Below are 25,036 nucleotides of genomic sequence, written 5' to 3'. Positions count from 1 at the left end.
GAGAAAACCCTTGCCAAAAAAAAAGTGACCGACAAGGGATTAATCTCCAAAATATAGAAACTTCTCATGGAGCTTCATATCAAATAAAAAAATTTTCAAAAAATGGGCAGAAAACCTTAAATAGACATTTCCCCAAAGAAGACATACAGATTGACAAAAATATATATATACAAGAAAAGATTCTCATCATCACAAACTATTAGAGGAAAGCAAGTCGAAAATACAATGAGGTATCTGCTCACACTAGTCAGAACGGCCATCATCAAAGAGTCTACAAACTGGAGGTCCCTTCATGTCTCAGTGGTTAACCAACCCGAATAGGATCCATGAGGATGCGGGTTCTATCCCTGGCCTTGCTCAGTGGGTTAAGAATCCAGCGCTGCTGTGAGCTATGGAGCAGGTTGCAGATGGCACTCAGATCCCAAGTTGCTGTGGCTGTGGCGTAGGCCAACAGCTGTAGCTCTGATTCGATCCCTATCCTGGGAACCTCCATATACTGCAGGTGTGGCCCCAAAAAGTGCCCCCCTAAAAAGTCTACAAACTATAAATGCTGAAGATGGTGTGGAGAAAGAGGAACCCTTCTACACTTGTGGTGGGAATGTAAATTGATGTGATCACTATGGAGGACAATACAGAGGTTCCTTAAAAAACTGAACAGAAGAATGGATAAAGAAGATGTGGTACATATAAATTATGGAATATTACACACCCATAAAAGAGAATGAAATAATACCATTTATAGCAACATGGATAGATCTAGAGATTATCATATTAAGTAAAGTAACTCAGAAAGACAAATATATGATATTACTTACATGTGGAATCCAATAAAAATCGTACAAAAGAACTTATAAAACAGAAACTCACAGATTTCAAAAGCAATCTTATCATTACCACAGATTTCAAAAGCAATCTTATCATTCCCAGTGAAGCCACTGGGAAGAGGGAGGAATTGGGAGGGTGGGAATAACACATACACACGACTGTATAAAATGATGATTAACAAGAACGTACTGTATAGCACAGGAAAATCTACTCAATAGTCTGTAATAACCTATATGGGAAAAAAGAATGGATATATTTATACTAATGACTGCTTCACTTTGCTGTACACCTGAAACTAATACAACATTGTAAATCAACTATACTTTAATAAAAAAATACTTCACACACACACAAAAAAGAAACTTTGCTGGGAAACCTTATTTGAAAATCCAAATAAAAGACATTCTAGGAGTTCCCTAGTAGGCTAGCAATTAAGGATTCAGCATTGTCACCACCGTGGCTTGGGTTAGACCCCTGGGCCAGGAACTTCTGCATGCCATAGGTGTAGCCACAAAAAAAAAAAAAAAAAAAAAAAATTCTAGGGTTTCCATTTCCCCACATACACAGTCTAAGCAGACCTTAACAGATAGGTCAAATAGTCTTAGCTTTATCTCTGCCTGAATGTGAACTTGATCTAGCCAGTTTCATCTGTCAAAGGAGGCAGTGGTTAGCTAATCAATGGGATCCTATCAGATGTAATTTTCTTGGTACTTTCTTTTATAGAAGCCATAATGCTTTGTGCCTAACATGCTGTGTTAGCTGAGTGTTCACAGAGTCCTCTTTATTACATGTTCTAGCTGCTTGCTTGACAATGGAAATCAGTCCTGCTGGTTTAAAGTTCCTCTTTGGAACTGACCTCCCGATGGAGTTACTTTCATTCCTTTGTTTGATACACACATATTGAGTTCCTATTATGAGCCAATTCGATGGTAATCTGTCCCTCCTAGCTCTGACAGAGGACCTCTTGACAGTGGCAGATGGTACATCTTTTCAGCCTGCCTTTACACCCATTATGTTATTCCAAACCCAGGGAAACCAGTGGAGACAACCAGGTAGGGCTTATGGTTGGCTCACCATTTTGCGAATGACAGATAAGCAGCAAGTGAAAGGCAGGGGTACCTAGAATCTAGGTCTCCTAAATCCTGGTCCTGGTCTCTTTAGTTTCATTCCCTGCTGCCCATGGGAACAGTAACCTGGACAGCTGAGAGGGTGAAGAGAACTCAGGCCCCTGCTGGTGAAGCCACCTCTACAATCTACGGATAAAGCAATGAAGTGATGGCCAGAATAAGGATGAATCTGGATCACAAGAAGCCCCCCCAGAACAACTGGAGATAGCCTCACTTTTAGTTCTGGAGGTCCCTCAAGTTCCAGATTTGCCTGGCAGCCTAAAAACACCCCAAAAAACTGGTCCTAATGGCCTAGGAGCTGGGCTGCATCAAGGCCCATGGGCCTGAGAGGTTTCTCCAGAACATGGAATTGGAAGGAACATGTGATCAGAGTCTAACAGGTGGGCTCAATCCCACCTGTACTCCTTAGTAGCTGTGTGAAATCAGGCCTGTTATTCGTGTGTGAAATGAGGATGATACCATCCACTATGTAAGGTTTTCCAAGAGGATGAGAAGAAATACCCTACATGAAAGTAGCTGGTATGGTGCCAGGCCTGATTACTTCCCTCTCCCCTACTTCTAGTGCCTATTGCTCCTCTCCTAGGCAGCAGCCCCATGGCCATGGCACACAGTAAGTGCCCAGTGTCAATTATTCTTATTAAGGAACAGAAGGGCCCATAAGGTACAGTGGTGACTAAGAAGCCCACAGCAGAGGCAGGGTGCAGAGGGGATGGAGCCGAAGCAAGACACTGAGTGCATCTTTCCCGAAGATATGTGAGCCCTGAGGGGGACCCAGGAGGTGGCTCACAGCCTTTTCCTGGTAGAAATAAAAACAATTCTCTTTAGAAAAGAATCAGTTACAAAGGGAGTAGAAGGAAGAGGGGAGCATTTGACAGGTGATTAGAACATATTATTTGTTAAAACAGCTGAAACAGTCTATAATTTTACTAGCCATTGGAAACAATTCCTGGAGTAGCCATGTGAGAAAAGAAGGTTTCTGCTACCAAGTTTTGAATCTTGCTCTAATTTGATTAGGTTTAGCTAATCAAAAATAGACATAAGAGCTAAAAGAAACAATTAGAGCTGAAAGGAATTCTACTTCTACAGAAAATTGACCAGGAAGGGTAATGAATAACCCTTTCTTCTCTTGTACCTGTGACCACTAAGCTAAGCATCTCTAAACCAACACTGCTCCTTCCCTGGGGCCAGCAACTTGTGCATAAGCACAGCACACACAAGGCACTAACCTGCTGGTGGACCCTGGGTGTGAAATCTGCCTCTGGGGAACAGGTAAAGTTGTGTACTGAAAGGGGTGTCTACCACCCATGAGTAACCACCCAGCGGCCCTAGGTCTCTAGGTCTGGCTGTTTCCTTGGCCTGGAGCACTTTCCTTCCTGGCCCTTCTCCTCCAAACTTTCACCTGAGGGCTCCTCATTCTGCGGATATGACCCTCCAGGGGGCCTCTGCTCCCCACCAGGTCTGGATGAAGGGGACCTCCAGAAGCCCCCTCAATCATCTGTTCTTTCTCCATTCAGGCACTTATCATACCTGACTGTGTCTCAACAGGGATGATTTTGCCTCCAGGGGACATTTGGCAATATCTACACTTCTGGTTGTCAAAACTGTGTATGACAGAGGATGCTTCTGGTGTCCTGCAATGCCCAGGACTATCCTCACAACAAACAACTGTCCAGCTCCAAATGTCACCAGTGCTAAGGTGGACAGACCCTGCTCTAGTCTAAGTGTTTATTTATCTTTCTTACAATGGCTGTCTCATTCGTATCCTCAGTATAATGCCTGGCACATTGCACTCAAAAAAGACCTGTTAAATGACTAAATGACCTTCAGCCCAGCTCCCATCTCTTAGTTACTCCTGCTTGTTTTAACCCTGACCAGCTCTCTGTACAGCCTCTCCATCTCACCAAGCACAAATTCTGGTTGCTTTCTGATGCCAGCCAGCCCCACCACTGGTCCCATTCTACTCCCGCATAGAGAACTAGGGCTACCTGAGGCAAAGCAGAGAACAGGGCATCTGGACTAGTCATGGAGCAAAACTAGACAAAGTCAAGACCATAAGAAAGGGAAGAAGGCCTAAGCCAGCTGGGAGCAGGGCCAGACCACCAGACAAATCGGGCAGCTGGACTGTGCAGTTAAGGGCTCAAAAGCTGATTAGTTTCCAAATCCTCCACATGCCTTTTATTTAATTAATGGATAGTGAGTGTCCATTTCCGAGGCTGCAGGAATCTTCTTTCCTTTAAGTGAAGCAGAACCATATGACGAATACTTTCTTGAAACCCTGAGTCACTGCCCATTTGTTTTTTTTGGGCTTTTGCTACTGAGTTCACATGAATAATTATAAACTTACTTTACTTGATTGTAAGGGGCTGGGTAATTCTCAGAAATTTCAAGAATGAAATGTTCACAACCACTTTCAAGACTGTGACACCGCAGGCTTTGGGAATTTAAAATCACTGTGGTCTTAAGTGTATTTTCTTATTTGATTTATTATATTACATATTTCATACACATCAATTATAATTTATGTTCATTTATGTTCAAATGAAGTAGTGAAGAGAGATGAAGCCAGGCAACTTTTCTTCTGGACAACAAAAGTTTAGGGGGGTTGTTGCTTTTTGAAGCTAAAGATGAGTTGTTTTCACTATCAGCCCCACAATTCCACCTTTGAATTCTTTTAGAACTTTGGATGAATGCCAAGCTGTCCCCATGATTTATCCATATCCAGTCTGTCGACTAGGTCTAGAACATTCTGTGCATCTACTACTACTTGATCTAGTACCTCTGCTTCTAAAGATGATTTAAGAGTGTTATTCAGTTTGATATATTTTTCTGAAAAGATCAAGGCAAATAATTTATTTATTCCTGCTGGCTCCTTCTCATACATCCAAAGGAGTATTCTGATAATCTACAAAGGTTCTACCATGTCTTTGGCTGGCTCCTTCACTCCAATTACTTTAAAAGGCCTTCTGATTTTTGCATTAATGTCTGTTTCTTATAAGATACTCCTTAAATTATATGTGGCTCTTTTTCATGAGCTTCCTAGGTGGATTTCCCTGTTCTTCCCTGAATTAACTTTATATTTTTCCAGAAGATATGTTTCTTGGGAACACATCTCTGCCTTGAGCAATGCTCTTTGAGCTGCATCTGTAAATAGAGATTATTATTCCAACCTCCAGGGCGATGAGATCAAATGAAGGCAGGCACATAGAGGGTGATGCCTGATGCCTTGCTCACAGTAAGTGTTTAGCAAATGGTTCTTTATCATCTTAGCTAAGGAAGGTGGGGTAGGAAAAGGAAGCTAGTTCTTCTCAACTCAATGCTCTAAATGGTTTTCTGAATCTTGTCCTACTATGTGCTTCCCAAATGGTGTTGACAATGTTTTTAAAAAATTAGCTGGCAAGATTCTTGAGGTTTATGATAATCTTTTTCATAATTATTATTCACTTTTTTTCTCCATTCTCCTGTTATGTATACATTATCTTGGTTTTCCATCCTTGAACCAGACTGTTAAACTTATTAGGATTATTAAATCAGTGTTCACACACAGATACTTCCTGCACCTTCTATGGTGCTTCTCTTCCTTTTCTTCTATAAAATCATTAGTACAGGAAATGATCATCTGTCCTAATTCATCCCAGGGAGGTATTGTGCCAATCTACAAGCGAGTAAACACCCTCATTATTACTAATTGGTCCGATTTTTTAGCTTGGCCAGTCCTATTCCAGTCTCCAGCTCAATCTCATTATCCTTGTCAGGTGGCTATAACCCCCTTCTACTGCCATATTTTCATTAGCTGTTTGGCTATTTCCACTCACTAGGCATTTCCTGATGGCATTTTTATGCTGAGGCTCCTTGGATTTCTCCATTACTCTGATAATCTGCTTCATGATCCTGATTTCTTATTCTCCTTTGCCAGCTTTCTCATGAGAGCCTTTGGTTTCAGAGAAACTCAAAAGCCCTGAGCCCTTCTCTTAGCAGGACCCTTGAATTTCACCTGTTTCATGAAGACTATGTACTACAGCAATCTATTATCTATCTATCTATCTATCTATCTATCTATCTATCTATCTATCTATCTATCTATCTATCTCTACATAGCTCAGCAATGATCACAAAAGGTTCTGATCTTCAGCCTCTTTTTCAGCTTCCCAAATTAGCTTTCAGAACTTTCCTACTGTATGCTTCCAAGTTGTGGTACTGAGACCAAAGAGGAGTTGGGTATGTGACTCTCAGAGCATACGTAGGACAGCTTCCATCCTATTGATTTCCTATTCCTGTTCTCATCATTTTCACCAGATGATCTTTACCCAATTAGTGCCAGGAGATAACAACACCCTTTGCCAACTGTTGCAAAATGGTTCTGAAATGCCCCCAAGCCTTCCCTGTGCCCTGTACCCACCTTAGCCTTCAGTGGTTGCCACAGTGCTTTCCTAACAGATATGATGTGCTGACCCCACTGGATTCCTAGTTAGACTGACCCCAACAGATAAATCACTGAATAGATACCACTTCTGGTAAAACCTCTTCCACTCCACCACACACACATACACCTGCTGTTTCTCTGTGTATCTTCACGTTGTAGGTGAAAACATGGAAATTATTAGCATTAGATGTCTAAACAGTTTGGATTCAACTGGCACCTCGTGGCAAAGCAAGTCAGGGTGTGAAATGAACACTAAATCAAGCACAGTAGGTGTTCTACCTCCTTGTTCTTCTTGCAGCAAGAGCTCCTTTGGAAAGTGTTAGAAGTGGGTGCCAGAAATAAGAGCTTACGGAGTTACCACATGCGTCATACCCCATAGTCTTCCCTTTCTCCATCCTCGTTCTGGATGACTTACTTCCTTTCCTAGAATCTCTACTATACCCAAAGTCTCATAAGGGCACAGATGTAATCTCTCCAGCACATTGCTGTACCTCGGGGCCCAGCAGTGTGTGGCACACTGGCCCCCAGTAAACACTAACTGAGCCATTGTTTCCATGAGAACAAACCTGTTTACAACTCCGCCCACTACCAAAGTGTGACCTGGGTTCATTTGTGTCAAGCAGATCCATGGGTGTCACTTGCCAGACAATAGGGCAGATGTGGTGACACTCACAGGGAAGGCAGAGGTGAGCGGGGCAGAGACAAGTCATTTTTTTCCAGCACATATGTGTGTATATCTATATAACTACAGTAAATGTTTACAAAAACACAACCTATAAAAACAGATTTTTGGTGTAGGCTGTGCTCACTTTTGTTGATGGCATTGCTTCAGATTGTAATCAAAGCTAGAACTCACAGTGGCCCACCGGAAAGGCAATACCCTTCACTCTCTGTGTGTGTACATCACATACCACAGTTATTTACACAGAATACCTTCCCCCATTACTACCCCTCTCTCCACCTCAATTCTGATTATAGGGATGTGATTTATTTGCCACCCCAGTTTCTCCCCATGGGTTACTGTGGCTATTCGTTTCAGCAGCAGCCGTTCTGAAAACTGCAGAATAGAAAGTGAAAAATGGACGCAGAAGGAGAAGAATTTCAACCAGTATCATTTGAAGTGTGGTCCCAGGAGGTGGCATCAGCACCTAGGGAACTGCTAGAAATGCAAATTTGGGGGCTCAATCCCCATCTTGGAGAACTTGCATCTCTGGGGTGGAGCCCAGGAAGCTGTGTTTTAGCCGACTCTGCCGGCGTTGCTTGCTCAAGTTTGAGAAGCACTGTTGGCTCCTTTTCAGAATTCTCTCAGGTGCTGCTTATGGGAGACTGGGGGTCTGGAGCCCTGGAGGAGGCTTTTCATTATCTACCTTTCTGTACTGCTTGAATTTTGTTCAGCCACATACACATCTTACTATTTCAATAGAAATAACAACAACAAACAAACAAAACCTTTATCAAGAACACATTAGAAGGGAAACGATAATTAAATAGCAACTGTTCTAAGATGTTCCCTCTAATTATTCACCAACTGTTTACCTGGCCAATTACCCCTCTCTCCTGAATGACAGGTAAGGAGGAAGAAAGTAGAATGAGGATAAGGTAATACATTGACAAAATCATATTTTGTTTTAACAAATATATAACAAAATATATTTCATCAAATATTTCTAAAAATATTAGAGAACCAAGGAAATCCCTTAATATATCTACATGACCATGAGTCAAAGCAGGACAACATCAGGGTTCACCATTTCCACACTGTACAGTATGATTTTTTTTTTAAAGCTTAAATATGGAAAGCATTTGTAACAATAGCTTATCTAGATTCTTCAATAATCGGCAGAGCATGAATATGGCACAATTAAGAGATTGCATGTTTAAGCCTTGGCATAATTCTCTTTTCCTAAAGATTACAGTTCTCATACCTTCTCAAATTGAACCTTAAGCCTGCCTTATTATCAGCCATCGCACTAAAAGACAACACAAAGGCTGAAGTTCTCGGTTAAAGCAAATGCTAGACGCTCTACTGCCAGTCTGTTTCCCAAAGGAAGAAACAGAGACCACGTGAACTAAAAGGGCTCATTACACAAAAACAGTAGGAACAACTGGATTCAGAAACCTTCTCTCATCCAACTAAAGCGGAGTCGCCTACACTGAATGAAAACATTTTATTTTCAATAAATAATAGAAATCAGGAGTTCCTATATCTATCCATCTGTTGCAAACAGCCACTATTCACTCCTACCAAGAGACCCACACTCTTACAGTAAACTGGTGTATCAAGTGCCCCCATCCTCACTCTGACACCTCCACACTACTTTGACCACAGGAAGAAAAATGAGCTTGTGTCAGGAAACTGTCATGATTTCTCATGTTACTCTTAAAGGTGTTGTTACCCATCAACTGGAGGTATAGAAGGAATGAACTTTTAATTGAAAACTTTAATCCTAATACTCATACAACATCATATGCTCTTGAAAAGGGTTATAGAAATTTGCAGATAGAGTTGTGTGAGCCATTTCAAGAGTAGTCTTCATAGCTTGAATTCCTTAAACATAGTACTCAGCAATGAAGTTAGCCAAATACAGAGAAACAAAACAGTTTTCAAGTTTTATTCTGGGTTATTTTTAACCCCAGAATTTTTTTTTTTTTTTTAAAGAAAAGGAACAGAATTTGGAATTGAGTTGGTGGTAAGCAGAAAACTACTCTTCCAATGATCTCTTGAGCTGATCTTATCAAAGGTCTAACATGCTTTTAATGCTTGTGAATAAAGAGTTTAACTACACCGATAAGATCACTTCTCCCCTAACTATGGACATTTACATGGAAAAAAGTTTTAATAAGGTATATGCGAAGCATCAAAAAACATGTAGCTCATTCTAATAAAGAATGCCATCAAATATAATTGTACTGAACTCTTTTAAGTATAGTTTTTTCCTCATAAAAATTAACTGTACTTAAGGACAGTCACATAAGTCAAAAGATAAGGAAAAAAATCAAATCTGCAAAAAGAAGACCAACTTATTCACACACTAGTATCTGAAGAATATAATGATACATTCATAACACACCACAGGCCATTATAAAAGGAAGAAAAACAAACATCTAATGAACCCTCAGGATTCCTTTCAAAACCTCGTAGACTAAAATGCACAGAAATAATCTTAAAGCTGTATCTTCAAAGGAAGAGAAATTTGCATCTGTATAGTTAACTATTTTGGGTGAAAATATTTTAGAAACTTCCTTAAGTAGGAAAGAAACTTCACTGATCCCCTCTGTGAAATGTCTCAGAGGAATTGTGTTTTGGCTAACACTGCACAGCGGTGTGAGTAAAGAAACAGTCCCCAGAATTTCATGCATTAAGAATATCGGGGGACTTCTTGGACAATGGGAATCCTTACCTGGTCTTCTTTAAGCCTCCAACATCCACATCCATCCTTTAACAAGGTAAAACTTGGTATTGCAGACAGAGGGAGGAACCAACCAACCCTCAAGGCAGGCTGAGAGCGTGCAAAGCCCCAGCTGACAGCCTGCTTCCCTCTCCTGAGGCTCTCTGCCTAAGAGGCTGCACAGAAACCAAGCCCAGTGCCAAATCTTAATCCCTTTGCAGAATCTCACATGGAGCTGCCTCACCTCTTCCATTCCCGCAAAGCCTCTTCCTGCTGCACTTCCTTCTGAAACCATTCATCACTGCAATGACCCACCAACTGAAGCCCAATCTCAAACTGTACTAAAAATCCTATAACACGCAGGGTGATGAGTGTTTACATTAGCTGAAATGAAATGATGTAATATCCAGAATCAAGGGAGGGCCCCCATCCAGAGTCAGGGCATTGTAAAAATCACTATGAAATACAACTTAGCTAGATGAGGAAAAAAATTCATCCCTGTGTTTTATGAATTTAGTCTCTGTAAATTTAGGGTTATTTGGATTATTCTGGTCTCACCAAGTATCATGTTTTTCAAATAGAAATTCAGAACTTCTCAATTCCTCATAGTTTTAGTAGAGATGAAAAAAAGGTAACAAACAGAATCCAGTGCGTTCATGAGCAAAGAAGCTGGTGTCAAGGCACCAATCCAGGGAAGTGGAAGCCTGCCATAGCTGCAGGGGGCCAGAGCCTCCCACAGGTGCAAATGCCTCAAAGGAAAGGCATCTCCAAGGAAAAGCAGTGTTTCTTTAAGCTAGAAGTCCATTTTTCTTCCCATTAATTTTTGATGAATAAGAAAGTCCAGGAGTTCCTAACACCATACTATTACTGATGGGCAACTACTATTGATTACTGCAGGATCTTATGGTCCCTGACCAGGGTGGGACGGGAAGATCTGAGAGGCTACACTGCTGCTGGATCAGAGCAGGTGAGGGGAGGGAAGGGTTTGTCAATAGAACCTGCTTGAGAGAGAGACCAGGTAAGGTTCTCACCACTGATCTGAGGTTGGCTTGAGACTGGTGGGGATGCCAGAGGTAGATTTTTTGTTTTTGCATGTGTTAATGATCACAACATGAAATTTAAAAATGTATTTACCATATGCCGGGCACTGTGCTAAGCACTTTATTTACAAACCTCATTTAACCCTCACAACAACCCTACCTAGCAAATACTGTTACTGTTCCCTTTCTGCAGGTGCCAAAGCTCAAACCTGGTACCGAAGTAGTGGTACTGAGTTTGTCTGGTGTACTCAACTATCAGTCCATTACTCCTGCCAGTTCTACCTGCTACACAACCACACCACCATAAGCAAGCTCTTCACTCTGCAAAGGGACAAAGTGTTACTACACGAAGGTGTGACAAGCATGTGTTTGCACCTCCCCAAATGCATAAACCAAATCCTTGGCTGTTGCTACCCAGGAACTCCAGGCCCCAGAGCTCCTGGCCTTTTTGCCAGGCCTTTGGAAGGAAGGTGGGAAACCTCCAAATGCAGGGACAAGAATCAGATGTCACACAAAAGAAGCTCTGGCCTGGCTCAGTTCTGCCATGAACCAGTGTGACCTTAGTCAACCCACTTCCCTTTCTGAGTCCTGGTAAAATTAGGAGATTGGATTTAGGATTCCTTCCAGCATGAAATCTCCATGACATATGATTCTAAATGATGTGAATGCTGGGTGAGATGTTATTTCTAAAAAACCAGAATGCGGGAGTTCCCGTCGTGGCGCAGTGGTTAACGAATCCGACTAGGAACCATGAGGTTGCGGGTTCGGTCCCTGCCCTTGCTCAGTGGGTTAACGATCCGGCGTTGCCGTGAGCTGTGGTGTAGGTTGCAGACGTGGCTCGGATCCTGCGTTGCTGTGGCTCTGGCGTAGGCCGGTGGCTAAAGCTCTGATTCAACCCCTAGCCTGGGAACCTCCATATGCCGCGGGAGCGGCCCAAGAAATAGCAACAACAACAACAAAAAAGACAAAAAGACAAAAAAAAAAAAAAACAAAAAAAAAAAACCAGAATGCATGCACCCAAATGAGACTTCAATCTAAAATGACAACAATAACAACAACAAATAATAATAATAGTAAAATAAAACGATCCCATTTATTGAATTAGCCTACTATGCAAGAGGCACTGTGCTTAGGGCATTACATGAATACTCTCACTTTTCCTTATAAAAGCCCCTTATAAGGCACATCATTATCCCCATTCCACAGCCAAGAAGTGAAGGCTCAGAGGGAACAAAGGATTTGTGAAAGGCCAGCCACACAGCTGGTAAAGGGGACAAGTAGGAATTGGAGTCAGGCCCGATAGAGTCCAGAGCCTAAATACTCTATCTATACTACACTGCCCATTGTTCTATTAACACGCTTATCACTCAGAGCAATTCTGGAATACTTCTTGGGAAACTTCCTTCAGAACCTGTACATTGTACTTTAGTAAACGTACACTTTTGAACATCTATTTCATCCTGGACACCGCAGGGGTTACTGACATTTGGTCCTGCTCTCCAAAGGCTCCTAACCTAGTTGGAGAAATGGAGGCAGAAGGAGGTTTTTCTTCCAATGGAGACTGCACTAAGCATTACAACACAGGACAACGGGAGTTTGGGCAAAATTATCCAAATTATTGCTAATATGCCCAGTGGTGGTAAATATCCATCCTTAGAGGGTGGATGCAGTTCTGGCTCATCACAGGCAAGACAATGAGAGCCAAGTCTGGGGAATAAAGTGGGTCATTAAGCTGGGCAATACCATTTTTGGTCACAAGCTAGGTGTGGCTATAAAGTAGTGAGATAGATTTTCCTGTGTGGCCCAAACTAGCTCTGAAGGCAATTCCTAAAAGGCAGTTCCAAAAATGTTTTGAGCAATGATACCATCTCCAGATTAAAGGCAGAACCACCCAAAGTGATTCTAAAAGACAAGATTTCCCAAGCACAGCACTTGACCACAGCAGAGGCAAGGGGCTGCAGCATCACTTGTTGTGTGCTTCCTATCAGCAGGCCCAGATGAGCTTGTTTTCTGTTGTGTCTCCAGCATCTGGCATAGTGCTTGGCATGGAGGGAGGCTCAACAAATGTTTGTTGACTGACTAAATGATATTTTTGAAGGCACAGATTCTGGATTATTTGTTTCTAAAAATTGTCTTACTCTTTGGTCACACTTAAATATCTGCATATTGACTGTGGACATGTTCTCGATGAGCCAAATGGCCAAACTATCTACCAGGCCAGGCCCTGGGTGGTCAGCCTGGTCATGAGCTTGCTTTCACGACACTGTCTCATCCTGTCCCTACCCATGGCCTGTCTTGCATTCAGTGTGAAGAGAAATGAGAACCAGACACTAAAGAAGCCACCATAAAGGACATGCTCAGGGCCTATAACCAAATGGGCTGACTGCATGCCAGCTCTGGTAGTCAGGCAATGCTGAGGAATGCTTCTACTGCCCCACTGAAGGGGCAGGGCACCTTTGAACACCACAGCCACACTGACCTCCTAACAGATCTAAGTCTGGGGGAAACCAGGATGTCCAAAGAACCATCTGCCAACCCCAGTCTGACTCCATACACATTCCAAAAAATGAGCTGACATCTCTAAGACCCCATGGGGTTCCCCAAATTAGAACAACAAACTGGAGTTCAGATTAGATCTTGGGATAGTCAGAAGTCGGACTTCAATCTCTGTGGCCATTAATTCTCCCCTAAGGACTCTGCCACTGAGACTCTCAGAGACAAAGGAATCTTTTGGGTTTAATGTGACCCCTTGGCCTAACTGTCTATCACAAGTGAAGGAAGGGGTGGTGAGATCTGCCTGGGTACTTACTCCTTCAGTGCCTCAACTCTCCTTATCTTTAAATAAAGAAAATAATAGTAGCCCCAAACACAAGCTTATCAAATAAGAAAACACATATAAGAGTTCCCTTCTTGGCTCAGTGGTTGAAGAACCTGATTAGGACCCATGGGGATGTGGGTTTTTTTTTTTTTTTTTTTTTTTTTTTTTGTCTTTTTGCTATTTCTTGGGCCGCTCCTGCAGCATATGGAGGTTCCTATGCTAGGGGTCCAATCGGAGCTGTAGCCACAGGCCTATGCCAGAGCCACAGCAACTCGGAATCTGAGCCGCGTCTGCAACCTACACCACAGCTCACGGAAACGCCGGATCGTTAACCCACTGAGCAAGGGCAGGGACCGAACCCGCAACCTCATGGTTCCTAGTCGGATTCGTTAACCACTGCGCCATGACGGGAACTCCGGGATGTGGTTTTGATCCCTGGCCTTGCTCATTGGGTTAAGGATCCAGCACTGCCATGAGCTGTGGTGTAGGCTGCAGACGTGGCTCAGGTCCCAAGCTGCTGTGGCATAGGCCGGCAGCTGTAGCTCCCATTCCACCCATAGCCTGGGAATTTCCATATGCCGCAGGTTCAGCCCTAAAAAAACAAAAAGAAAAGAAAAGAAAATACATATAAAGGATGTAGAAGAGTGCGAGATCCAGAGTGGATCCTACAGCCTATCAGTTGTTACTGCTATTGTTTCCGACTTGCTGGAAGCGGGAAAGGAGCCAGATGACGGCACAGCCAGTGGTGAGGAAGAGTACTCATGTATTTCCACATCTATTTACTGTGTCATCCTGCACAGATGTTTTATGCCCTGTTTAATGCCTCAAATGATTTGGTGTGGTTTTTATCCCCAAGTATATAAAAATCAAACATCAACATCCAGTTCTAAGAAAGATATAGAGGCCTGAGTTGTCTGAGGAAAGCCACTCTTGTTAACCACCGCATTTAGCTCTGAGCTTCATTTAGCAAATGGTAATAAAAGAAATACACTGAGGATATCACAGATATCATCCAATCAGGAAAAGAAAAAAAAAAAAAAAACCCACAAATGTGCAAGTTTAAGCCCAGAGACAAACTGTTTCCTGGCTCCAAATTTCCAGAGGAAGTTATAGCTGGGATATAGGGCACTGGGTGACATAAAGGACAATGCCTTCCCGAGGACTTGTGTGAAAGATACAGAGCCATGTTTCCAAGGGCTCCAGGATAAAGGCTGAGGGCTCACACGAAATTGTAGTTCCAAAAAGGCTTTTTTGGTTTCATAGAATATCAGTGCTAGAAGGGCCTTTGGTCCAGCCCCCCTGATTTTAAAGCAGCAGAAAGAGTGACCGGGGAGGTCAAGGGACAGCTGGCTGAAGACTCAGATTCAAGCTCCCAGTCCAAGCTTCTTACTGACCCTGAACTCTTGCCCTCTCCCTCATCTCTTCCACCAACAAAAAGATGCCTTCCTCAATCCCTCTCCCTGTGGGAAATGGCAAAGCTGAAGCAGCCTCCTTCACACTGTGGGAATCCCTTTTCTTTAAGTTTGGTTAAAAATAAATTTGAAAATGTTTAAATTTTCAAAATCCAGGCTGGCAAGTTTCCAGGTGGCCTTAGGCGTCTGCAGTACAAAGTCACTCTCAGTTCTAAACTGTTGGCTGTGTCGAGATGCACTCCTTTATCCTGAAATCATTTTAAAAGGTTGTGTATTTTAGAAGCTACGATTCTAGAAAGTGCCCCTCAGTGTTCTAGGTGCTCTAGGTGATATCCTTACTTCCAAAAACACCATGTGGAAGGGCTCATTATTAAAACAGGATCTGAACAGATTTGGTTGATGAGAGCCTAAGGTCTTATCTACAAACTCTGTTACTCTTACAGAACAAGAATCCTGTGAGGCAGGAACAAAGCCTGGCAGTCATGCTTGTGTCCAGGCCCCTGTTGGAACAATGAAATTTCTGAGGTCAACACTTGGCATGTGTCATATGAACTACAGTTGATAACCTGAAATTCTAGGAGACTCTCTGGAAAGAGAGTCTTAAAATAGGGGTAAGTCTTTAATTGTGGTGTCCTGAGGACAACATTCAAACAAGACCCCCAGAGAATATCAACATGCCACACCTAACAGGGACATTCACTTCTAGCCAATCATAGGAAACTGGTGCTTGCTGTCACTGGGCAAGAAATAAGCGGACATGGTGGACTGGCTGGGGACCCAGGCTGAACAGTTCCCAGGCTTTGGTATGGCTTCTGGCAGGGTCACGTGCTAGAGTATGACGTGGGCAAATGGCTTAATTCCTCTAGGTCCCAGTTTCCCCTTCCATAAAAGAAGACAGTAACAGCAGTGCCTTCCTTATAAAGTCATGGGCATTACACGAGATGATGTCATCAGTAAAGTTGTTTAGAAAAGTGGTAGATACACATTATGGGCTCAGTGAAAATTAGCTGATGAGAGCAGACGTGTTTCAAGGCAGATACCAAAATAGAGATTACTGGTTGAAATCGGTAATACAAATGTCCTCAGTATAAATTAGATGGTGTTAAACGTTTGATGTAGTTCCACATTTTCTAGGTACATCTTGATTTTATTCTACCTAAGACACATTTTTACAATTTACAAAGCAATTATGTACCATATAAGTATTATGAGTTCATCTAAGTTCTTAGCAGCATCCTTTATTGGCAACATGTAATATTTACTTTCATATTCTTGACCAAGAATGTAAACTCCAATTTCCTGCTGTTCCTTCTTACCTGGAGCTTGGATGCAAGAAGTAATAATTACAAAGAATTGCCAAAAATATGTTCAGCCCATCTATTCCTCTTAAAAATTTATAGTTTTGATCAAATCATTAGAAAGCAACACACCTAGAATATCAATATTTTTACTTTACATAAAATTGCTTTCATTAAATTTATTCCAATGTTTTGCCATTGTCTTTTCAATGATGTTCTGTAGTTTTCAGTGCCTAAGTCTTATACATCTTTTGTTAAATTTATTCCTAAGTATTTTATTCTTTTGGATGACATTGTAAATCGAATTGTTGTCTTAATTTCATTTTGGAATTGTTCATTGCTAGTGTAAATAAATACAACTGGTTTTTGTATATTGTTCTTGTATACAGCCACTACCTTTAATTGATGGATATTATAAAAAATATTCATTCATTGAAAAAATGCATTATATATCAGGCAGTGTGCTGGGCTATGTTATATAATTTAGAATAAAATAAATATGGTCTCTGCCCTTTCAAGGAACTCGGGGTTCAGTAGGGGAACCAGGTCAAAGTGAGGTACAATTCCCCATTACCTAGAAGATGCTAGTAAGCCTTGCACACATCACTACACAAGGTCCCTATATGAAAGCCATGGCAGAAGCTCCTCGCTCTCTCTGAATTAAGAAATGCTGTGTATGCCATTAGCAATGATTCTATTTTGATTCCATGCCCAGTGTCAATTGTGTAGTTGGAAAAGTTTTCTTTGCTTCAGTTGCTAGGAAGCTTAGGGCTATGTTTGGCCAAACTCTAGCAAATGACACTAAGGCAAGAATTAATTTTTATTTTGCCATATCTATTTTCTCTTGCCCCTGATTTTCTTATCTTTTTATTTTATCTTGTTTTGGATAGATCTCTGTAAGCTGTCTCAGACATTTCATTGGATAGAGGCTGGGAAAGTAGGGAAGAAGGAAAGACAAAAGGAAATTTCAGTTACTCGTTAATATTCCTGAGAATAACTTACAGTGAAGATCTACTTCTCATTTCTGAAGTTCCACCAAGATGTGATTTTATTACCTGAGTGAATGCTTATACAATCTGGAATAAGAACTATTTCATACTTATATGGTTCTTTAATCTGCTTTTGGCAGGTATAAACTAAACAAAGTCTATTGGTTTTGTTCAGACACACTGGAAGTGCTTCTCTGGCATCACTTCAATAAAATTTTCTTTCCTCATAAGACATAGAGGTTCTGGACAAAAGCAGGCTAGGTAGAAGGGGGTGTCTTTTCCATAAGTCACTTGTGACCAAGAAACAGTATAAGTAGTTCAACTTTATAGGTGCTCATACCTGAGTTTGAATCTTTATTCTATTTTTTACTTACTAGCTGTGTGACTCTGAAAGAGTTACTTATACTCTACCATGATTCAGTTCCTTCATCTATACAGATGAGATAACACCTACATTATTGACTGCTAGTGTAAACAAATTAAATGAGATTTAGCATAGGGCTGAGGACACATTTATTTAACACTGTTATAGAAGTACTAGGCAGTGTAATAAGATAAGAAAAACAAAGAAGATGGCAAAGGAAGAAATATACCCAACTGTATGTAGCAGCTTTGTAAAAGTAAATTATATTTCTACTTGATCACAAAAATAAATTCCAAATGAATAAAAATTCAAGATGCGAAAAGCAAAACATTTAAAACATTTTGAGGAGAATGTCCTTACAATCACAGAACAGGTAAAGATTTCTTAATCAAAATATAAAAAGAAGAAGTCATAAAGGAAAATGTTAGTTGGATCTTATTAAAATCTAAAATTTCTATAAAATACATGATAATATAAACAAAAACAAAGACAAGTTGTAGGCTAGCAAAGGAGTAATCTAACTACACAGGAAACTTTACAAACCAATAAGTAAAAGAAAAACAAGCAAACAGATAAATGGAAAAAGATATAAACATGGAATTCATAGAAGCAGCCTAAGTAGCCAATAAATATGAAAAATGTTCAACCTTACCAGTAATCAGGGAAATATTAATAAAGACAAGAGTGAGGTAATATTTCCCATCCATAAGACTAGCCAAAATGTCAAGTTTTCTATTTTCCTCCACTTACAGACTTTCCCATGACTGCTCTGACAACTGTCCGCATAGTGCTACCTCTGAAGAAGGAGGAAGAGTGGGGAATGGGGCCTACAATGGTCTCTACAACATTTTTTTTTCTTTAAAAAAACTGGAGTTGGGGGGCAAACATGTCAAATGTTGACACTTGCAACTCTGGGCATTGGGTACATGGCTATCGACCATAAGCTTCTTTGTGTTTATATGCTTGAAACGTCCATAATAAATAAACACAAGCAAACAAACTATATCTAAAATAATCTTATTGATATTGAAGAGGAACAATAGAATAAAACAATGTCTAAATTCTGAATAAGGCTGGCTGGGCCCAGAATGGGAACTGAGATGCCCTGGAGAGGGCCAGTATGAAGGCCAGTAGATGAGGGCAGTGAGTGATGCGAAGAAAGATGCACATTTTAGAGAAAACACTGGTCCGGAAATAAAGGCTAAAAGCAGAGGAACTAGTTCTCTGGAAATCCAGAATAGCACAGCCCTAGCGTGTCCACTCACTGCACAAATATTTCTTGCACTGCAATATCTTACAGGATCTTGGGCCTAATTCTATATTAGTCTTGCGGTAGAGACAGACTTGTGAAATAATCAAACTAATGGTTGAGATTGGCAGGCGAAGGGGAGTGGTTTTGGGAAGGCTTCCTTGAGAATGTGAAGTCAACCACCATGTACAAAGAGGTAGGAAGCAGAAGAGTATGTCCCAGGCAGAGGGAACAGCGTGTGCAAAATCCCCGAGGCAGAAAGGAGTCCAGGCCTGTGAGGTGTTAGTGCATAATCTAAAGAAACCTCCATGAAAGTTTGTGGGGTATTGTGAGGAAGGGCACTGCAATCAGGATCAAGGAGTGTGTACTTACGTCTTCCTTAAAGTCCAAGGAACCAGAGAGAACTCCCTCAGGGTGAAAGACCATGGGTAAAAAAGTTCAAGACATCTAAAAGCTACAATAAAAGCTGTGTAGGAAAAAGAATGACAGGAGTAATCCATTGGTCTGAAATCCCCTTTCACTGAATAAAATCAATTAGAAACTTGAAACTTTAAAACAAGTCAGTAGGCTGAAGGGTAGAGGACCAGTGGGAAAGGAGCTAAGAAGAAATGGGAACCTACTGAGGAAGGGGAAGATTCCTTACATGCCAAGTTTTGGAGAAATTCCTAGAGCCAGGAGGCAGCAAAGTGGATTATGTCAGCAGCAGCTAAAAACACCAACCTAGGAGCATCCCTCTTGGACAGCACCTCAGCCTAAACTGGTCACACACAAGAAATTCAGGAATCAGAAATTCCAGTTGGCTTGGGGCATGAATTTCTCCAGAGGGTTCTTGGATTGGCTCTGCTGTAGCAAACAGAAGATAATATTTTTTACACCTGCAATTTTCATAATGGAAACTGACATCTTCTTGGGATTACACCAAGGGAAATAAATATAACTGAAAGCTTTCCCCTAATATCATATCAAATCCAGGCTCCAGGGAGGACATTAACATTTTCTCATTTCAAACAACGCTCGGTGCTGGAGTCTGTTGGTGGGAGAGAGTGTGACCTCAGATTTGCTCCAATGACTTTTTCTTAACATTGTGATGAAAATATCCACTTGACTTGAGTGACATTTGCCTATTTGCCCTCAAGTCCACGTGCAGCCCCTTGAGAGAAAAAGTAACTTGGGACTAATTTTTTTTTAAAAGATTTTTAATGCCCACCAACGTAGAAATATTAAACCTCTCTCCACATGGAGGAAAATGAATTGTAATAACACTGGGGTATGTGCTGGGGAGAGATGCAGCACATACCACTATTAAGTTTGGGTTCTGCTTCTTCATGGACGTGTTATTTTGCCCACGTCCTCAACTTCTGAAGTCTGTTCCTTTTAAGTATAAAGAAAACTAAAAAGCCCACCTCCTAGTGGTATCACTGTGAAAGTCTAACTCTGCAATGTTTATTAAGCACGAAACACAGAAAGCACCCAATTGTAGCTGCTGCTAATATTTTTGATGATATTCATAACTATCAAGGCAAAAAGTGCTTCTTAGGGTCATGCTTGCTATTTTCTGATAGGCTAATTTGCATGGAAAACCACAAGGCACTGGCAAGAATTACAACCTGAATACATCACCTTTAAAGAAGGGCTTAAGATGCTGAAAACAAAATCATCAGTTCCCATGATCTGCTTATTCTAACACATGGGGATTAAAAGGACTAAATGTAGTGTGTCACTGCATCAAAAAGTTAAGAGAGTGTTGGGATTCAACTTTTTTTCAGACTAAAAAAAACAATCAATGAGATACTTATGCCATATAACATGTAATATCCCCCAGCAGAGACTGAGGCAGCATTCTATAATCACAAAATGTATAAATATTCACATTATATAGAATGAAGATCATAAAGAGCCTCATGGCAATTCATGTCAGGTTTTGCCACCGAATGAGCTTGCTGTGAACTTAAAATCTTTCAGTTTTTATTTTTTATTATTGATTTATTTATTTATTGCTTTTTAGGGCCACACCTATGGCATGTGGGAGTTTCCAGGCTAGGGGTTGAATCGGAGATGTAGCTGCCAGCCTATGCCAACAGCAATGCAGGATCCGAGCCAACTCTACCACCTACACCACAGCTCGCCTGCTGGACCCTTAACCCACGGAGCGAGGCCAGGGATTGAACCTGCATCCTCATGGTTACTAGTTGGGTTCATTATCGTTGAGCCACAACTGGAGCTCCCAAGCAAATCTTTCAGTTTGTAGGTTTTTTACTTTTAAAATTAAGTTGCTATATTCAGACATTTTACTTTTGTGTCCTTATCTTACAGAAATAAAATCTCACAGTGCCCAAAGATATAAAACAATGTTCCCTCCAACATTGTTTTTAATAGCAAATGGTTGGAAACAGCTTTAAATGGCTGCCAGTAGGTATGGAAGCAACCTAGGTGTTCATCCGCCCAAGAGTGGATAAAGACGTGGTATATATACAATACGGAACACCACTCCGCCATTGGAAAAGAATGAAATCTTGTCATTTGCGGCAGCATGGATATACCTGGATGGAAGGTATTGTGCTTAGTGAAATAAGTCAGACGGAGAAAGACAAAAACTGTGTATTATCACTTATATGTGGAATCTAAAAAATAAAACAAACGAGTGAATATAACAAAAAAGAAACAGTCACAGATATAGAGAACTAGTGGTTAATAGTGGGAAGAGGGAAAGAGGAAGGGGCAAGATATGGACAAGGGATGGAAAGGTACAAACTGCTATGGTAAAATAAATAAGCCACAAAGATATATCGTACAACACAGGGAATATAGCCAATATTTTATAACTATAAATGGAGTATAAGCTTTAAAAATTGTGAATCACTGTTTTTCCCCTGAAATTTATATAATGTTGTACATCAACTACACCTCAGCTAAAAAAAAAAAAAAAGACTACCAGGAGTTCCCGCTGTGGCGCAGCGGAAACAAATCCGACTAGTAACCATGAGGTTGCAGGTTCGATCCCTGGCCTTGCTCAGTGGGTTAAGGTTCTGGCGTTGCCGTGTTCTGTGATGTAGGTCTCAGATGTGGCTTGGATCCTGCATTACTGTGGCTGTGGCATAGGCCAGTGGCTACAACTCTGATTTGACCCCTAGCCTGGGAACTTCCACATGCCATGAGTGCGGCCCTAAAAAGCAAAAAAAAAAAAAAAAAAAAAGACTGCCTATAGGAAGATGGATTAATACTGGGTGGAACTCCACACTGTGAATACTCTGTACCCATTACAAAGAATGACATTCTCTAGAAAAGGGTTTCTTAACCTCAGCACTACTGACATTGGGGGCCAGATTATTCTTTGTAGTGGAGGGTTGTACTGTGTATTGGAGGATGAATATCTAGCAGCATCTCTGTCCTCTACCCATGCAAAGCCAGTAGCACCACCATCTACTCTGGCTGCAATAACCAAAAATGGCTCCAATCATTGCCAAGTGTAAGCTGGGAGCAAAAGTGCCCCCAGTTGAAAACTGTTCTAAAGACAATCACATATACGGATAACCTGAAAACATAGATAAGTAGCAAAAGCAAGATGCAGAATAACACATATTACACGATTCCAATTTTATTTAAATGGAGATACATATATCTGTTAGCAAATCCCTTGGGAAGGTGAGGGCGGAGCATAGGCGACTTTCCCCTCCTGTTTTATCATTTATGTACTGTTTTAATTTGGTAAATTTTTATTTCAGAAATGTGTTTCCTAGAGTTCCCATTCTGGCTCAGTGGTAACAAACCTGACTAGTAACCATGAGGATGTGGGTTCAATCCCTGACTTTGCTCAGTGGGTCGGGGATCCGATGTTGCTGTAAGCTGTAGTGTAGGTTGCAGACATGGCTCAAATCCTATGTTGCTGTGGCTGTGGTGTAGGCTGGCAGCTGTAGCTCTGATTCAACCCCTAGAACTTCCATATGCTGCCCGTGTGGCCCTAAAATGCAAAAAAAAAAAAAAAAAAAAAAAAAAAAAAAAAAAAAAAGAAAGAAAGAAAGAAAAAAGAAGAAGAAAAAGAAATGCAGTTCCTGGAAAAAATATCAAGATAGACAATTTGACAGTAAGTACAAATATTTAAAAGTGGAAATAAAAGTATTGGAAAAGGACACGTGTTCAGGACAGGAAAGAAATCCCACTTGAAGTGGGTATCCAGCAGGGCTCACAGGAGAGCCATGGTGGCCAGAGACTGCTTCCAACACCCTGGCCTTGTAAGAGGCTAAAACCATTATCTGACCATTGGACTGGAAATATTCCAGTCTGACTGCAGAACAGCAATCTCCTAACTGCACACTTCAAACTTCTCCTGAGGGCTTTTTGGGTTGTTGTTCTTTTGAGGCAGAAATTAAAGGAATCTTGCCAAGACTTAGCTGAAAGAGCAAGGGCTGAAAGATTCAGTTCTATTTCCACCTACTGGTAGGAAAAAAGACAACAGTGCACAATTCAGAAAAGTCAGTACATCCCTCAAACAACTCACATTATTCCTCTCCAACCCTAGTAAAGACCTCTGTCCTCTGAACTTCTACTGCGAGAGACCAAAAGCCTCAGAAATCACCTGATAGTCATATAAGCTTAACTAGATGCTTATTGATCAAATCAAGTTACTGATCAAACTGACCACTGTACAGTTTTACAGCATCTGTCTTTACTCTAGGCTGAGAGCTCTCTCAAGAAAATACATATTATCTTTACTACCTTCCTACAGAACACTCTCTTTAATAAGAATATCCCTGACCCTCTCTATTTAGTTGGATTTTTTTTTTTTTAATCAGGCTCTCCAGAGCTCCTATAAAGGCAGCTTAGGGCAGAGGTAAAAGGACAGGTTCTATGGCCAGCGATACCTGGATTCGACTCACAGACTGTTCCATTTTCCTGTAGCCAACCTTGAGCAAGTCACTTAACCTGTTCCAGCTGCTGTTTCCTCTCCTGGAAGGTGGGGATCTTCATGTTGTCGCCTTACAGGACTGTTGTTAGAATTAAATGAGCTCATGTACTCAGCACAGTACTTGACTCAGAAAATAAGTGTTAGGTATTTTTATTACATAATAATTCCACTGACTTTCACCCATTTCCCATATGAAAATCTGAGGCAAAGACTGATGCTCAAGAGGAGGGGAACAATGAACAGTGGGACACAATTTGGATGCTACTCCCTCCCTGGGTCATGGTGCAGGCCTCCCCAGCAGCCTGCTGTTCCCATTTCAGTCGGGAAGAGGATATCATCTGACGTCCTAACAGAAATGCCGGCATATTTATTTCATGACATGCATGTTTCCAGTCAAAGGATCCAAATACATTCCCTTTACTCAAATGAAGGCTCTGCCTGAGATGGACACCGAAACCAATGCTTTCACCCGACGGCAATTTTAATTTAAAAAACAGAATGCCAGCAGTTTAGTTAGTAGAAAAAGTATTCAGCCTTCTAAGGTGAATGACTCCCAAAATCCATACTAATGGATTTGGTATATTTTATACCAATTTTGCTTTCTCAGGTAAACCAGCATGAACACTGATATATCCCAACATTTTTGTTGTTGTTGTTGTTATTTTAGGGCTACATGTGAGGTATATGGAGGTGCCCAGGCTAGGGGTCTAATTGGAGCTATAGCTGCTGGCCTGCGCCACAGCCACAGCAACATGGGATCCGAATTGTTTCTGCGACCTACACCACAGCTCACGGCAATGCCAGATCCTTAACACACTGTGCCAGGCTGGGGATTGAACCTGCATCGCCAGACTCAAGGCCAGATCCTTAACCCACTGCACCACAGCAGGAACTCCCTAGCCTGGTATTTTAAAATAATTTATTGTTGTAACCCCAAATAAAGGATGCATACGATGTCTACATCGTGTGGAATGATGGGGAAGAAAAGGGGAGGAACAGTGTTTCCCAAGAAGAACTCCAAGTCCAGCCAAAGAGGTGGGCATGTCCCCAGCTATTCTGCTACAGGTGCAAAAACAAAGTGCTATAGAACAGAAGAGAGAGACTACCTCTGATGGAGGACATGGAGGCTTAGGAAAGACCTCACAGGAAATGATTTCTGAGCTAGTTCTTAAAAGATAAGAATTCAATGCCAGGAGAATGGG

General features: G+C 41.3%; 1 protein-coding gene across 12 annotated transcripts in view; it reads right to left on the bottom strand.

The window, feature by feature from the left end:
• PLCE1 (phospholipase C epsilon 1) overlaps positions 1–25,036 on the bottom strand; it is a 348,858-nt gene that overhangs the window by 238,049 nt on the left and 85,773 nt on the right. For 2 of the 12 annotated variants that reach the window (XM_084994889.1, XM_084994890.1), the window contains exon 1: positions 9,774–10,081. The exons of 8 other annotated variants lie outside the window; for them this stretch is intronic. Coding sequence is in view for 2 of the 4 variants with exons in the window: in XM_084994887.1 (XP_084851013.1) it covers positions 10,006–10,056 (51 nt within the window). In the remaining 2 variants the exon portion in view is untranslated. Of the gene's footprint in view, positions 1–9,773; positions 10,082–25,036 lie in introns of those variants that run through there. 2 more of the 12 variants (XM_084994887.1, XM_084994888.1) reach the window with 1 other exon arrangement.

The sequence above is a fragment of the Sus scrofa genome, chromosome 14 (assembly GCF_054392235.1).
Source record: "Sus scrofa isolate SSC_HxYL_T2T_F1_AM1 chromosome 14, Sscrofa_HxYL_maternal_Yorkshire_Landrace_v2.0, whole genome shotgun sequence".
NCBI lineage: Eukaryota > Metazoa > Chordata > Mammalia > Artiodactyla > Suidae > Sus > Sus scrofa.
This window is presented reverse-complemented; position numbering and strand designations above follow the sequence as displayed.